At 45.9% G+C, this 12,848-nt stretch overlaps 1 protein-coding gene across 1 annotated transcript; it reads left to right on the forward strand.

Moving 5' to 3' along the window:
• Positions 1 to 1,495: 1,495 nt before the first annotated feature.
• On the forward strand, positions 1,496 to 7,014 carry CD4 (CD4 molecule; the record flags this gene model as incomplete). The annotated part of the gene is made up of 9 exons (XM_082277380.1): positions 1,496 to 1,556; positions 3,085 to 3,258; positions 3,344 to 3,487; positions 3,718 to 3,990; positions 4,443 to 4,805; positions 4,920 to 5,162; positions 5,253 to 5,371; positions 5,610 to 5,677; positions 6,876 to 7,014. 9 exons carry the CDS (start codon positions 1,496 to 1,498, stop codon positions 6,886 to 6,888), a joined length of 1,458 nt encoding a protein of 485 aa, XP_082133506.1. The 3' UTR covers positions 6,889 to 7,014.
• Between the last annotated feature and the right edge of the window lie 5,834 nt (positions 7,015 to 12,848).

Genomic DNA, 12,848 nt, shown 5'->3' on the forward strand with positions numbered 1-12,848 from the left:
GCCTTCAGTCTGTCACACTCCTGACATGGGGACTGCCTGCTTTCACAGAAGTGAGGTCATCTCACTGGCTTGCTCACTCCCCAGAGCATTTAACCTGCTTGGCTTCCCTTCTGTGATTTTTGCCTTGGTTTAGGGATGGAGAACTCTGTAGTGTCCTTGCACCAGCAATCACGGTCTCCTTCACCTGTCAGCCCACCCAGCTGCAGCTGTCACCAGCACCTGGTCTCTGCTACAGTCAGAAACTGCATCTAATTTGATAACTCACCTTAACATGATCATTAGCTTCCAGTTCCCACTTAAGGTTTTGCTACCATTAATGCAACTTCTTCTTTTGGACTTCATTCCTCCCTTCTCCACATACTTTTCTTTGAATAGTCCTAAGAAGTCAAGCAGGTCTTTCCAACACCAGACTTGCTGGTTATTGAGATTTTTAAGGTAAGAAGTAAAAAAAAAAAAAAAAAAACCAAACCCAAACCTGAAGAAAAACATTAATAACAGCCTAAAGATGGCTGTAATCATAGAATCACAAAATCACACAGAAATATTTAGATGGCAAGGAATATTGGGAGGTCTCCAGTCCATTCTCCTATCAAAAACTACAACATGTTGCTCAGGGCTTGTCAAGGTAACTTCTGAGCGTCTCCTACGGTGGAAACTGCCTGGCATCTCTTGGCATCTATTCCATTGCTGAACCACCTTCAGTGGGAAGAAAGTTTTCCTTATATCTAGTCAACATTTCCCTGCTCAACATATGGCTGCTGCCTCCTGTTCCTCTCCTGGGCACATCTGAGAAGAATGTGGCTTATTCTTCTAGGTAATATCCTTTAGATAATGGGAAACTGAAATTAGATCCCACCTTGGTTCCCTTCTCCCTACCAAACCCAGTTTTCTGCCTCTCCCTGTATGTCATGTGCTCCAACTTCCTCACTATCTCACTAGCCCTCCATTGAACTCTGTACAGTTTGTTGGCATCCTTCCTGTACTGGGGGCCCAAAACTGTACCCTGTATCATAGATGAGACCTCAGGTGTGCCAAATAGAGAGAAATAATTACTTCTCTCTACTTCCAGCAGAGCTGGCTGTGCTCTTGCTAATGCAGCCCTGTATGTGTTTAGCTTTAATCTCTGCAAGAGTGATGATAACCCACCATAGAGAAGTAAAAAAGCACAGAACTCTTGGCAGTATAAACAGCTGCTGCCTGATGAATGCCAGAAACCTAGGGATGAGTAAAATGAAATGTTTATTACCAAACTCCAGGGGCAGGCTGCAGATGGATTCTTTGCTGAAACAAAGGGCTCTGGTGACTTTCCCAATGAGCTTCCATTTTGCTGCACTGAAGGATGGTGGGAGCTGACTGGGAACACAAGTCCCATCCACTGAGGTCTGAAAATCAGACATTATTAACAGAGCATTTGGGTCTTCCAGGATAAGATCCCTTGGCAGTGACAGCATTTCCAGCCCTGCGCTCCGCAGACGGGAGGAGCGTTCCCACAGCGATGGAGTTGTGCAGCACAGCCGTGAGCTGCATGGCTGCCGCCTTCCTGCTTCTGCACCTGGGTGAGTCCTGGGCTCAGCAAACCCTCGTGGTTCTCACAGCCTTTTCACAAGCCTCACAACGTTCGGCGTATTTCTAGGCTCTCCCTGATGTGCCATGTAAGACTCCTCACACAGTTTAGCTTTGGGATTCAGGTTGTTCCCAGCCTGCCTGCTGAGCCTGCCAGCCAAAACCAGGATGCATTGCCAGGTTTGGGGAGCTGCCCTGTAGAGATGCAGGAGTGAGGGTCCTGTGAGAACCAGGATACACAACAAGCAGAGTGGAAAACTGCCCTCCACACTGCCTCCAGCTGTCTGGGCAAAAACATCTGTGATGCATAACCACATCTGTGATGTAATCTTCAGAATCTCATCACAGATTTGCCCTTACAAATGGAATGCTACTGGCTTACTTAGCTTGACTGCTAATGTTATAAGCTTTGGTGGACTTTTCAGTGCTCATTTTCCAAGAAAGGAAAGACAGTGAATAAGGCCAAGCCTGCATTTCTCAGATACTCAGCTTTGATTCCTCTGGTCACAGAGGAAAGATTGGAAATCTCTTATGCACCCTAGAACCAAATAAAAAGCAAGAGATACCAACTCTTATTAATGACATTTCTAATTTCACAGTTTAAGACAAAATCATAAACTTCTGTAGTCCCATGGGCAATTATCAAAAATCTGCATTGGTTGCAGGTTACCTCTTAGAGGGATGTAACTTCTGGCAAACCCTACATTAAACTCGTGCAAACTTTTCATTTTACACTTCTACACCTCTTTAGTACTCAGGTCACCTGGGGGATTTGCAGGTTAGGCATCTCTGAGAGCTCACCAGTAGTGAGGCAGGAGACCACAACCCTGTGGTTATTCCCAATCTTACCTTTGGCAACTCCACCTCCTTCTTAAGGTCTCCTGCAGAAACCATCTTTACAGTGAAGGAAAGGAAAGGATTCTCCCAAGAAACCACTCCTAATGTTTCTTCAACTTTATACATCCTATTTCTTTTACTGTCACATAGCCCTCATCCCAAGAACAGGAACGTGACATTAGGTCAGCCTTCTTTCTTTCTTTTTTACTTTATCTCTTCATTTTTCTGTGTTTTCAGTCTTTGTCCATGCAAAAACTGGAAGAAGGTGTGAGCAAATTTGTCAGTGCTGCATCAAGTGTTGGGGGAGTGAAGAAGGGCTGACATGTGCTCTTCTTCCTTTGCTACCAATAGAGTAACTAAGTCTTGTCCAGTGGAAAAAGGTTGTTTCAGTAAAATTGTTGACACTTCAAAATTACAAATGATGGTCAGTCGACCATAACTACTGGTATTTTTCCTTTTCTCTGAATATATGTGAAAGAGAGTAACCATTAGCCAGGTAATAAAAGAGATTGATTGATTGATTGATGAGATAAAAGAGTGACAAATTCAGAAATTGAGGATAATTTCTGTGTCTGGGAAAGGGAGGAGAAATATCAACATCTTTTTGGAGGGCTGGGAAGTGTTTACTGAGCCACCCTTCAGAAAGTGAACTTATGCCTTTTTTGGATGGGTATTGACTTTCAGGTCTGATCTCCAGTATGGCTCAGCAAAATGAAGTCCAGACTGGGCTTGTAGGAGGGGAGGTAACTCTGAAATGCACAGGCATACCTCTTGACTCAAAATTATCCCGGGATGCAGTGAGCTGGATGTACTATAAAACTCTTCTATGGCGGACGGAAAACAATAATGCTTGGAGAAGTAAGGCTTGCAATTCGTTACCCCTTCTCCCTCTATACAGCTGAGAAACCTCTTCCCTCCTAACCAAGCCTACTTTTTTCAAAAGCATCAGCTTTCCCTACTCATCGAGCTGACGTCAAGATGGAAAATAAACAGCTGAGGATGTGGGATTTGAAGCTCTCTGACGCTGGCATCTACACCTGTAAATCCAGCTCTCACGAAGGCCGCATCTCACTGCATATCTTTAAATGTGAGTGGAGGGCTTTTAGCCAACAGGAGGGGAAGGGACCATAGAGCTTGGAGAGACAGCTCTGCTGGGATTCTTTTTCCAGCTGCATTTCTTCTGTCCTGGGCTATCACAGTTCATTTCTCCTCCATCTCCAAGGCACAACTTCTCCATGGTCTCTTTGCTGTAACACTTGTTCCTCTCTCAGAGGAAGAAGAATTGACTTACTGTCTGTGCTTTTTTTCTTCTTGCAGTGACAGTCTCTTTGGATGGGCACTTTCTGCAAAATGAAGTCCCTGAACTGATTTTAATGCAAAACTCATCCAGTCCTCTACCCAATCTCAAGCTCACATTGTTTAACAGCGACAACAACAGAGTAATACCAGAATTAAAAAACAAGACCCATCAAAAATACATAGTGAGTTTAAAGAAACTGGAAGCTACGGACAGTGGGACCTGGCTGTGTCAGGTCCGTTCAGACTCTCCATTGATTAATCAGAACATCTCCTTTGTTATAAAGGTACTAGGTATGTGACAACAAAAATGGAACTCACACACAGGCTTGGGAACCAGTGTTCGCTTCAGCTCATGAGTTTAACTTTTAATCTCCAGCATCCCAAGCACTGGTGCCCCAGGATTGACTTCCCAGGGCTTCCAACAATGCAGCTTGGGGATTGTTCTGCTGCCTGAACTCTGTTCCACACTTGTGCTCATTTTCATCTCCAGGCTTGGTGAGGAGAAGCTTCTCCTTTCCTCGGGGTCTGTTCTTCTCAGCTCTGCTGTGCTTGGGACCTTTGAATCTTTCTACTGTCTTTTTCTCAGACACTAACTGTTTAACCTTCCTGGAGGATGTTGTGGCTTTTCTCCAAGTCCTTTTTCAACTGAGTGCAGTGTGCCTCACACTGGATCAAGGGTAGATATGGGGAAGCGTAACCATGGCTTTTTCTGCCTCTGTATTCCTTGTCTCTTCTAAATTCAGGTTTTCAGAATCCAGATTTGGAAAGAAAGTATGCAACTGTTGATAGCACTGTCATCTTGTCATGGCATCTGAACTCCCAGAAGATAAAATGGAAAGAAGGTTTCACAGGACAGCTGAACTGGAAACAACAGGAAGGTGCAAACGCTCATGAGCTGCTTGATTTCAAAGTCACAGCACAAGGAGAGCTGCATGAGACTAAAAAAAGCAGCAACTTTCTGTTTGAGATACCTGAAAGAAATGCTGAAATCATCATAGAAGTGAAGCTCCCCAAAGTATATTTCAACCATTCCGGCCAGTACCAGTGCCAGCTGGAGTACCAAGGAAGGCATGTGCAGAGCAAGATAGAACTGGTGGTGATGAAAGGTGAGAGAAAGAGGTCATGAAGAAGAGGAGCTGCAGAAACCTGCAAGCCACAAGAGCATGGATGGACCCATCTTCCCATCCCCTCACTCACATGTCCTTTCCTTGCCTTTGCAGTCTCAGCTAACCCTGATGGGCCACTCTCCAGAGGGGCCAATATGACCCTGACCTGCCAGGTCTCTGGTCCACTCCCACCCAATGCCTACTTGCGCTGGGAACGTGTGAATGGGACTAACATGGACGTTAAGAACTCAAGGCAGCATGAAGTAAAGTTGGAGGTGAACATCAGTGCTGCAGGGCTGTGGAGCTGTCACCTCATAGAAGACAATGACAGAAAGATCAGCCTTCATTACCACGTGGGTATGGAAATTAGCATCACGTCCCTTCCCCAACCCTAAATCTATAAAATGATCTTTGTTTCTGTGTCTAAATACTTTTTTCCTTCCACAGAGGAAGCTCCTGTTTGGATTAGCTACGTGATAATTGGAGGAAGTATTGCAGGCAGTTTATTGGTGTTTGCCCTTGGGTGCCTATGCATCATCAGTGGTATAAGCTGGCAGAGGAGAATGGTGAGTGCCATGGTCCCTGTGAAAGGTGCAGAGAGTACTGGCTCTCCAAACCACAGGAGGAGTCAGATTTCCTGTCTGGGTGCAGGGCAGAACAGATAAAGGGTCAATCCTTAGGCTCAAAGCAAGTTTTTGAGATGGGCAGTCTGCAGATGTCAGATAGCACTTTACTACCACTTTAGAGGAAAGCATTTGTATCATAAAAATACCCAATTGTTCTTTGTCCCTTCTCTCCTGGCAGCAACGGAGAAAAAGGATGGCACAAGCAAGACAATACTTGCTGGAAAACAAGACGTGTCAGTGTCAACAGTAAGTGGCAATGAAGGCACCAAGAATGGGCAAAGAATGTTTTCAAGGGAGAGGAGCTGGGTGATTGAGTGGGGAGAAATTGAACTTGAGCCTATTTGGTGAAACAGTACAGCTGTATTTCAGCATTCAGCTCTTACTCATGTTAAATCCTGCTTAAGAGTTACGAGCCATGTTAAATCGCAAACCCATGGTAGCACTGTGCTGGGAAACTTTCGAGCAGAGTGGTTTCACTCGAATTATCTTAATGCTGAGAGATGTTAGCCCAACCCAAGCAGAAGCTCCAAAGCCCTTTGGTAGGCCTCACAGTGAACCTGAGATCTGGATATCAAGGTCGTGGAGGTGGAAGGCACAAACCAAGCACAATGATGAAACCCAAATTTTAAAAATCCGTGATGTCCATAATCTAATTCCAGCTCTGCTAGAGCAGTGCTGGACTGCAGTTGGTGAAAATTGCCAATAACCTCCCAGGAGTAACAAAAGAGGAGAAAAAATCATGGAACACTGTGATTTGTACCCTTTCCTAAAGGCCTTGGGTGATGTGAAATACACCATCGTGTCATGACCCTTTTCATGGGAGCAAGGATTTCTCAGCAGAGAAGCTGCCCTTTTCCATGTCTTTAAGCTTATATGGTATCAGGCATCAGAAGCAGCTGTTGGGAAACACTGACAGCCATTCTGTCACTGGAGTGGAGCGCAAAAGGAAGCAGAAATGATTGCATGAACAAGTTCAATGAATGTTTGCATACAGAACCAGAATTCTGCTTCATTTTCACTGGTGTCGTTGGCAAACTATGATAGTTTCACCTAATTTTTTTCACTGTCACCAAGAATTCAGTGAGAATGTTTATTGGCAGATACTGCACCACAGCTGGGATGTATATGTGGTGAAGAGCATAACGTGTCAAAGAATTCAGCTCGTTTTCACCTACATTTTATCAAGGTTAAAAAATAATCCCCATAAAGAGAGGACAAAGCCTGTACAGATACATCAAAATCTAGATAAATCTGTGCAGCACAAGTGCTGATACAGTTGTTCTTTAACTCTCTTTGCCAAGTAAGCAGCTCAGTGTAACTGAAACCTAAACTGCAGCCATGTGGATGCTCAAGTAACTGTTTGCATCCTCAGCTACAGAGGCAGGCAGTCATTCTCTGCAAAAAAAGTGAGGAGTGGTACTCATGTAGTCCTTTTCTCTTGCAGCCGGCTGAACTAATACTGCAGCACTGGCGTCACAAGGACTGAGGAAGTCTCTGCCTGTACCTAAACACCTGGCAGCCCATAATGCTCTGTGAATCCATCTCCCTTTCTCCTGTTTTAATGCAATTCTTTATTCCTTCACCATGCCCCTAGTCTAATGCCATGGAGGGAGGTTGTCTGGCTCAGAGCCAATGGACAAGACAAGAAACCCTGAAGGGTTAAGATTGATCCCCAGTTCTATAATGACAGACACTGAACAGAATATATATATATATACACACACACACACATATATAATATGCTTATATTTTGTTCATGCACTTAATTTGACCTTCTTGTGGAACCAATTTTATGCGCTTCTTTTATCTGCCTGAGCAACAATAAATTACTTTGGGGTTGGGAGTTATTTTTTGCAAGCTGGACTACATTTTTTCTGAGGCACTCTTGTCTGGTTCAAATTCACATTTCTCTCTTTCCTGCTAGGATGTGAAATGCTGATTCTCACTATCTCAAACATCCCTGGCTGCCATGAGCCTTCCTTAATGCACCAGCTCTTTGCTCTCTGTAAAACCTGTTTGTCCATGCTCATTTGCCTTTCCTGGGCAGTCAGAACCCTACATATTTACCCCTAGACCTACATATCTGATCCCCCATATCTATTCCTCAGCCTTTAGCTTTCACCTCTCCCATAACAAGCCAACAAACAAGTGAAAACAGGACAATCAGTGGGATAATTCAGAACTAATTTTATTGGGAGGGCAGTTCAGGATACCAATAGATTCTGGAAGTCAGAGCCCAAAGAAGTTCTGAATGTTGATCTAGAAGGTAAGTTTGGGAAGGGGGTGAAAAAGTAATTTCCTAGGAGAACAAACCAGCCTTGAACTGCATAATCCCACAGAGTGCAGAGAGCAGATGCTTCTGAGAAAACCACTGAAAATGTTTCTCACCAAAATGACCCTTTTTTTTTGGCTCAAGGAGATGAGAAGAGGGAGTGAAAAGCCCAGGAAATTTAGGATGGAACTAAAAGCATGTTGCAGAGATGACAGAACGTCCTGAAAGAAAAATGCTGTTAAAATATGTACACAAAAGTCTTGTGTTTATAGAAATTGCTCTACTGTCTGCTAGTGGCAGGTCAAAAAGGCCTTGAGGTCCTACAGCTGCCACTGGCTGCAGTCCCGGTTTGTTTGTCTGCACTGGCCTTGCTGGGGACAGGCACAGAGGGGCACTGGGCTGTGGGAAGGGCTCCCTGTGGTGAAGACCCTCCGTGGGATGCCTGGTGCTGGAGGAGGGGTTTTCTGTGTGTCAGTCATGCCAGCATCACGCTGTTACTGACAGACAGTAGACAGGCAGCCACAACAGCACAGACAACACCTGTGAGCCGGGGGAAATCTTCCAGCCCACAGCCCCTGGCATGGGGCACAGCCCCAGGCAGCTGTGGCAGCAGGTGTGGGCCCACACTGATGTCATGCCTGCTCCTCCACTATCATCCTCACTCAAACAAGAGTGACAAAGGCCCACACTGACACCACTTTCCTTCTCATAGCTTGTGCTTCTGTGCACATGACTACATTAATTTTGGAAAAGCCTTGGTCCATATCCTGGTGCATGCAGTTGCTCCTCCTGCACCTGTCTTGTCCCTGAACTGCCAGCATACCTTGGGAGCCAGTTGTGGCCCATCAATCTGCTAAACAAGGCATCACCATAACTTAAGGACAGGTCCATTTTAGGAGCTGTATGTGGGAAAGCGACTGCAGAGTCAGTGGTGGTCCGTGTAATGGTCATGACAAACTGCTTGGCACAGTCCCCTCAACAAAAAACTACCCCTGTTTCTGCAGTCCAGACCCTTCACATTAAATAACTGCTTGAGTACCCAAATCAGCTCCTTTTTTCACTCACACGGGTATCTGGAGCAGAGGGATTATCCTGTACCACCTGATACCTGAATGGGACAAAAAATCAGGCTGGGTGAGCATCGCTTGGGATCTCCTTTAGCACTGCAGCCATCTCCGAGGTTCTGGCAGCTGAACCAACCATCTCTGTACCAAAAAATGCCAGCCTTGACTTTTCAGAAAAGAATCAACCTGATAATAAAAGACTAAGCTAATAGGGTTTATTAAAAACCTGGTGTCCCAGTTTCAGCCAGCGTACAGTTAATTTCTTCTCAGGTCCATCAAACCTGGCCTGTCCAGGATGAAATACACAGGTAGCAGACAATGCTGGCACTGGGAGAGCACGGAGGTGCCTGAGCTGCCTGACAGCTGTCAAAGCCAGGAGGCAGTTCTCTCTTCCACAGGCTGGAAGAGGCACACTGAGTCCTCACAAGTGAGGAAAGGTTGTGTCCCTATTCACAGCTGGGACCCACCTGCAAAGAGTACTCAGGCTCCCACCCCTGACATTGGTGCAGAAGGTCCCTCCGTCTGTTTCCAGGTGGCCTGGTTAGCATGGCAGCAGATGTGATGGTGCCACTGGGATGCCTGTAAGTGCACAGCCGCATCCACAGATGCACAGCTCCAGTTCTCCCGTCTGGATGAGTGTAACAAAAACGATAGGCCTTCCTCAACACTGCACAGTTCCTCAGTGGGTCTCCTGATCTCAAAAGTTGTGACCCTGCCCTACTCTACTTGAAGCTCACTTGCAAGCACAAACCACTGCAGGCCCCAATCTTATAAATCTCTTTTTTTTTTGGCAGCACTCCTGTCTGTGTCTTTTCATATGATGACCTCCTTTGTTCCCTAGATGCACGGACTGCCCTGATTGAGAGAAAAGTCGTCCACAGTCAGTCCTAGTTGGGCTTTGCTTTCCATCTGAGTGTGAAAGCTTCAGTGTGGGCTTCAAGGCAGCACAGAGGTAGAGATTCAAACCAGGTAAGAACAAGCTTGCACAAAACATGTTGAGGTAGATGAGTCCTCAGCTGGAACTGTGCAGTTACATTTTGCCCAAGCCAGGACTTTACAGGCTGTCTTCCATGTATCCTGGTCCTCCTTCTCAGGGAGCGTGTGACGATGGTGTATTTACACTATGCAATGGAATTAATGCCTCTACATGACACAAACCACAGCAAGATACAACGCTGCAAAGCAGCAAACACAGCGACAGACTTATTTTATCATGTGGTGACAGCTCATCAGAGTAGCCCTGAGATGATGGCATACACGGCAATACTTACAAAACGACAATGTCAGCAAGAGCTCTGTGTAGTGATGTGGAAATACCACAGAAAGCATGCGTTTGGAAAAATACGTGAAGTGCTGATTTTTCCTGTTATGTCAGTCTTTCTGGTACTACTGGTCCCCATGTTTCTGGGCTGCAGAAGGGAAAAAGCACATGCTTCAGTCCTTTGGACCCCCCTCCAGTGCATGGTCCTCTGTCAGGACCCACAGACCTCCTTGCTCCAGTGGATGAAGGAGGTTGGACACAGCTGAGGATATAGTGCCCTGTCCAGTTCTGCTGATCTAGGAACACACGGGCTGAAATAACCCTGTCCCACAGTGCTACCTCCCCAAGCCCCTCCTGCTTCCCAGTTTATTTTTGCCCTTTGAGTGCAACGTGAGGCAGGGATTTGGTGGATGCTGTCAGCCCGGATCTGCCGAGGCGATCCATGTGACTCATGCTCCCCGCAGGCTCTACAGCAAAGCACTCGCATCCCTCAGCCTTCAGAGCCAAATGACCCTGTGTGTTTCTTTGCATGTTCCCAAAGTCTACAAGGGAAAAGCTGTGCACTTCAGACTCTTCTAATTTCTTTTTATCTTGGGGATGGGAAGCGGGGGGAGAGGGGAGAGGAAGGACAGTATTCAGTGTCCATTTGAATGGCTCATCACTCAGCCTAATGCAGCTGCAGAGAAAGAGTAATTTCCACCCACCCTTCAAAGGTGAGGGTAAAGTTGGAGTACCAGACTCTTTCAAGATGCTCAGCTCTGGACTGGTTCCTTTCTGAGAGTATTCCCAAGTGTGTGCTTCCTAGAAGGAAGCCCAGGGTTTGTTAGTGCACTCACCTCTGAGCAACATCTCCAAACCACAGCCTTTGCCTCATGCATGTCAGCATCCTTCCTTGGCAACCCCCCTGAAGAAACCCTTGGCTCTCCTTCTGTTCATTTTCTGTCCAGCTTGGCCAAGTCTTAGAGGTACTTCCAGACCTGGAGAATCAAAGAACAGCAGAATAAGAGGTGGTGGCAGAGATTGCCTCACTGGCAAGGCATCAAAAAGGAAGAAAGGAGAAACCCCAGCTCCTCAATGCTTCAGCATCAGCTGGCTCATGTCATGGTGCCTGCTTCAGGCTCCAGCGCTGGGAAGTCCCTCCTCTGAGCTTGTCTGTGTGGAGATGAGGTTCTGGAGATGAACAGCAGTAACAGTGGTGCTGGCTGTGTGAGGACCATGGCTCCAGAGAGGCCAGCACACCACCTGAAAAAACGAGGAGAGCCAGAGAGCTTCCCTGGCAGGGGCCAGCTGCATCCAGCATCTCAGCAGTGCTCCTGAAAGCCCAGGCTATTTTTTAATTAAATGATTGTTCTGGTCTTGGGAAACCTCAAACATACCTAGAAAAGCTGGAGGTAAAACAGAAATTGCAATTCAGTGTTACAAATTTAAAGCAATGAAGTAATTTCAGCTCCTTCCAGATATTGTGGGTTCCCAGACTAATGATTCAAGAGCTCCTAATTATCTTTTCTGTGTATGAGAACAAACAAGTAAGTGTTCGGTAATTTTGGAAAGCAGCATAATTAAATTCTGAAATGACAGTTTTACATCCTTTACAGACTGGAATTCACTGCGCTGGGATATCAGTGATGCCACAAGAGCAGGAGGGATGAAAAAGGGGTCCCTAACACTCAGAAGAGAAGAACACACAAAGCATTATGTTGGATGGGTAGGGCGATGGGGTGAAGCAGGAGGACATACACACCTCTGCAAAATGGCATGCAGCATCACAACCACTCTATATTTGACAAGGCTACACTGGAAATTCCTTTTCTCATGGTAAATATCATATACAAACCTTTATGTACGTGGCAGAGGAAAAAAAATTCTTTTTGAAGGTGCCCAGCTGTGTAAGGAAAAACATTCAGTGCTAAACGGGCATCCACAAGTCCAAATCCTAGTTTATACATTGTGAACCCTTAATATTTCTGTGTAGCTCATAACCAGCACTAGTCATCTGTCCCCTGATGAGAGCTATTATCAATTGCCCATTTTGCAGATGAAATATCCGAGAAATCGCACTAAATCTTGCTGTACAGTGCTAGAAATAGAACCTAAGGTTTGGATATGACAAATCTACATTGCAGTCGCTGTCACTGAAGGGAGATGCTTGGCTGGATTCTTGTTAGCCATTAACCACACCCTGCTCAGAGAGCCAGGAAGGATGCCAGGAAACCTGCTTGCAAGCACACCAATGTAGCCTCACAGGAGGCTGTATAAGCCGTGTTGGGGCTCTGAGGGTGGATTTAATTGCATCCATGATCTGTGAGAAACATATGAAACCTCCCATGGTCGCTATCAAAGTCCTGAGTAAGAGCTGCAAACCATCAAAACCCTGTGAAGTGCATTTGGCTGTTGTGTTAATGCTTCTGCTTTTAGGATTCTGCCGTTTGTTTCTTGGTTAATGAGCTCTGTTCCTTTAAGGATCCAAGGCACCTCTGGGAAGTGCATTTCCCTGGACCTGCAGAGCTGCTGTCCAGAAATAACTGATCTTTATGCAGTGAACTTTTCCAGAAACCATTTCATACCCCGACATTGTAACAGTACTGTTTCTTCAGGCCTGGATGCCTTAGACTATTTTAGTGAGCTGAGACTTTAGACAGCAGGTTGCTGGTTGGAGAACAGGCTGACTCTGTAGGAATTAAAAATCATTCCCAGCTGTGTGAGTCCTCCTAAGAGATGAGCCTTGGGGTGGGGGGTGGAGGGGGGGGTGTCACAATTCTAGCCTGGACTTCCCAGATACACAGGGAACCCTGCACTGTGAGGCTTCAGGATTTCCAGGTC

The sequence above is a fragment of the Coloeus monedula genome (genome assembly GCF_965178545.1).
Source record: "Coloeus monedula genome assembly, chromosome: 3".
NCBI classification, from domain to species: Eukaryota; Metazoa; Chordata; class Aves; order Passeriformes; family Corvidae; genus Coloeus; species Coloeus monedula.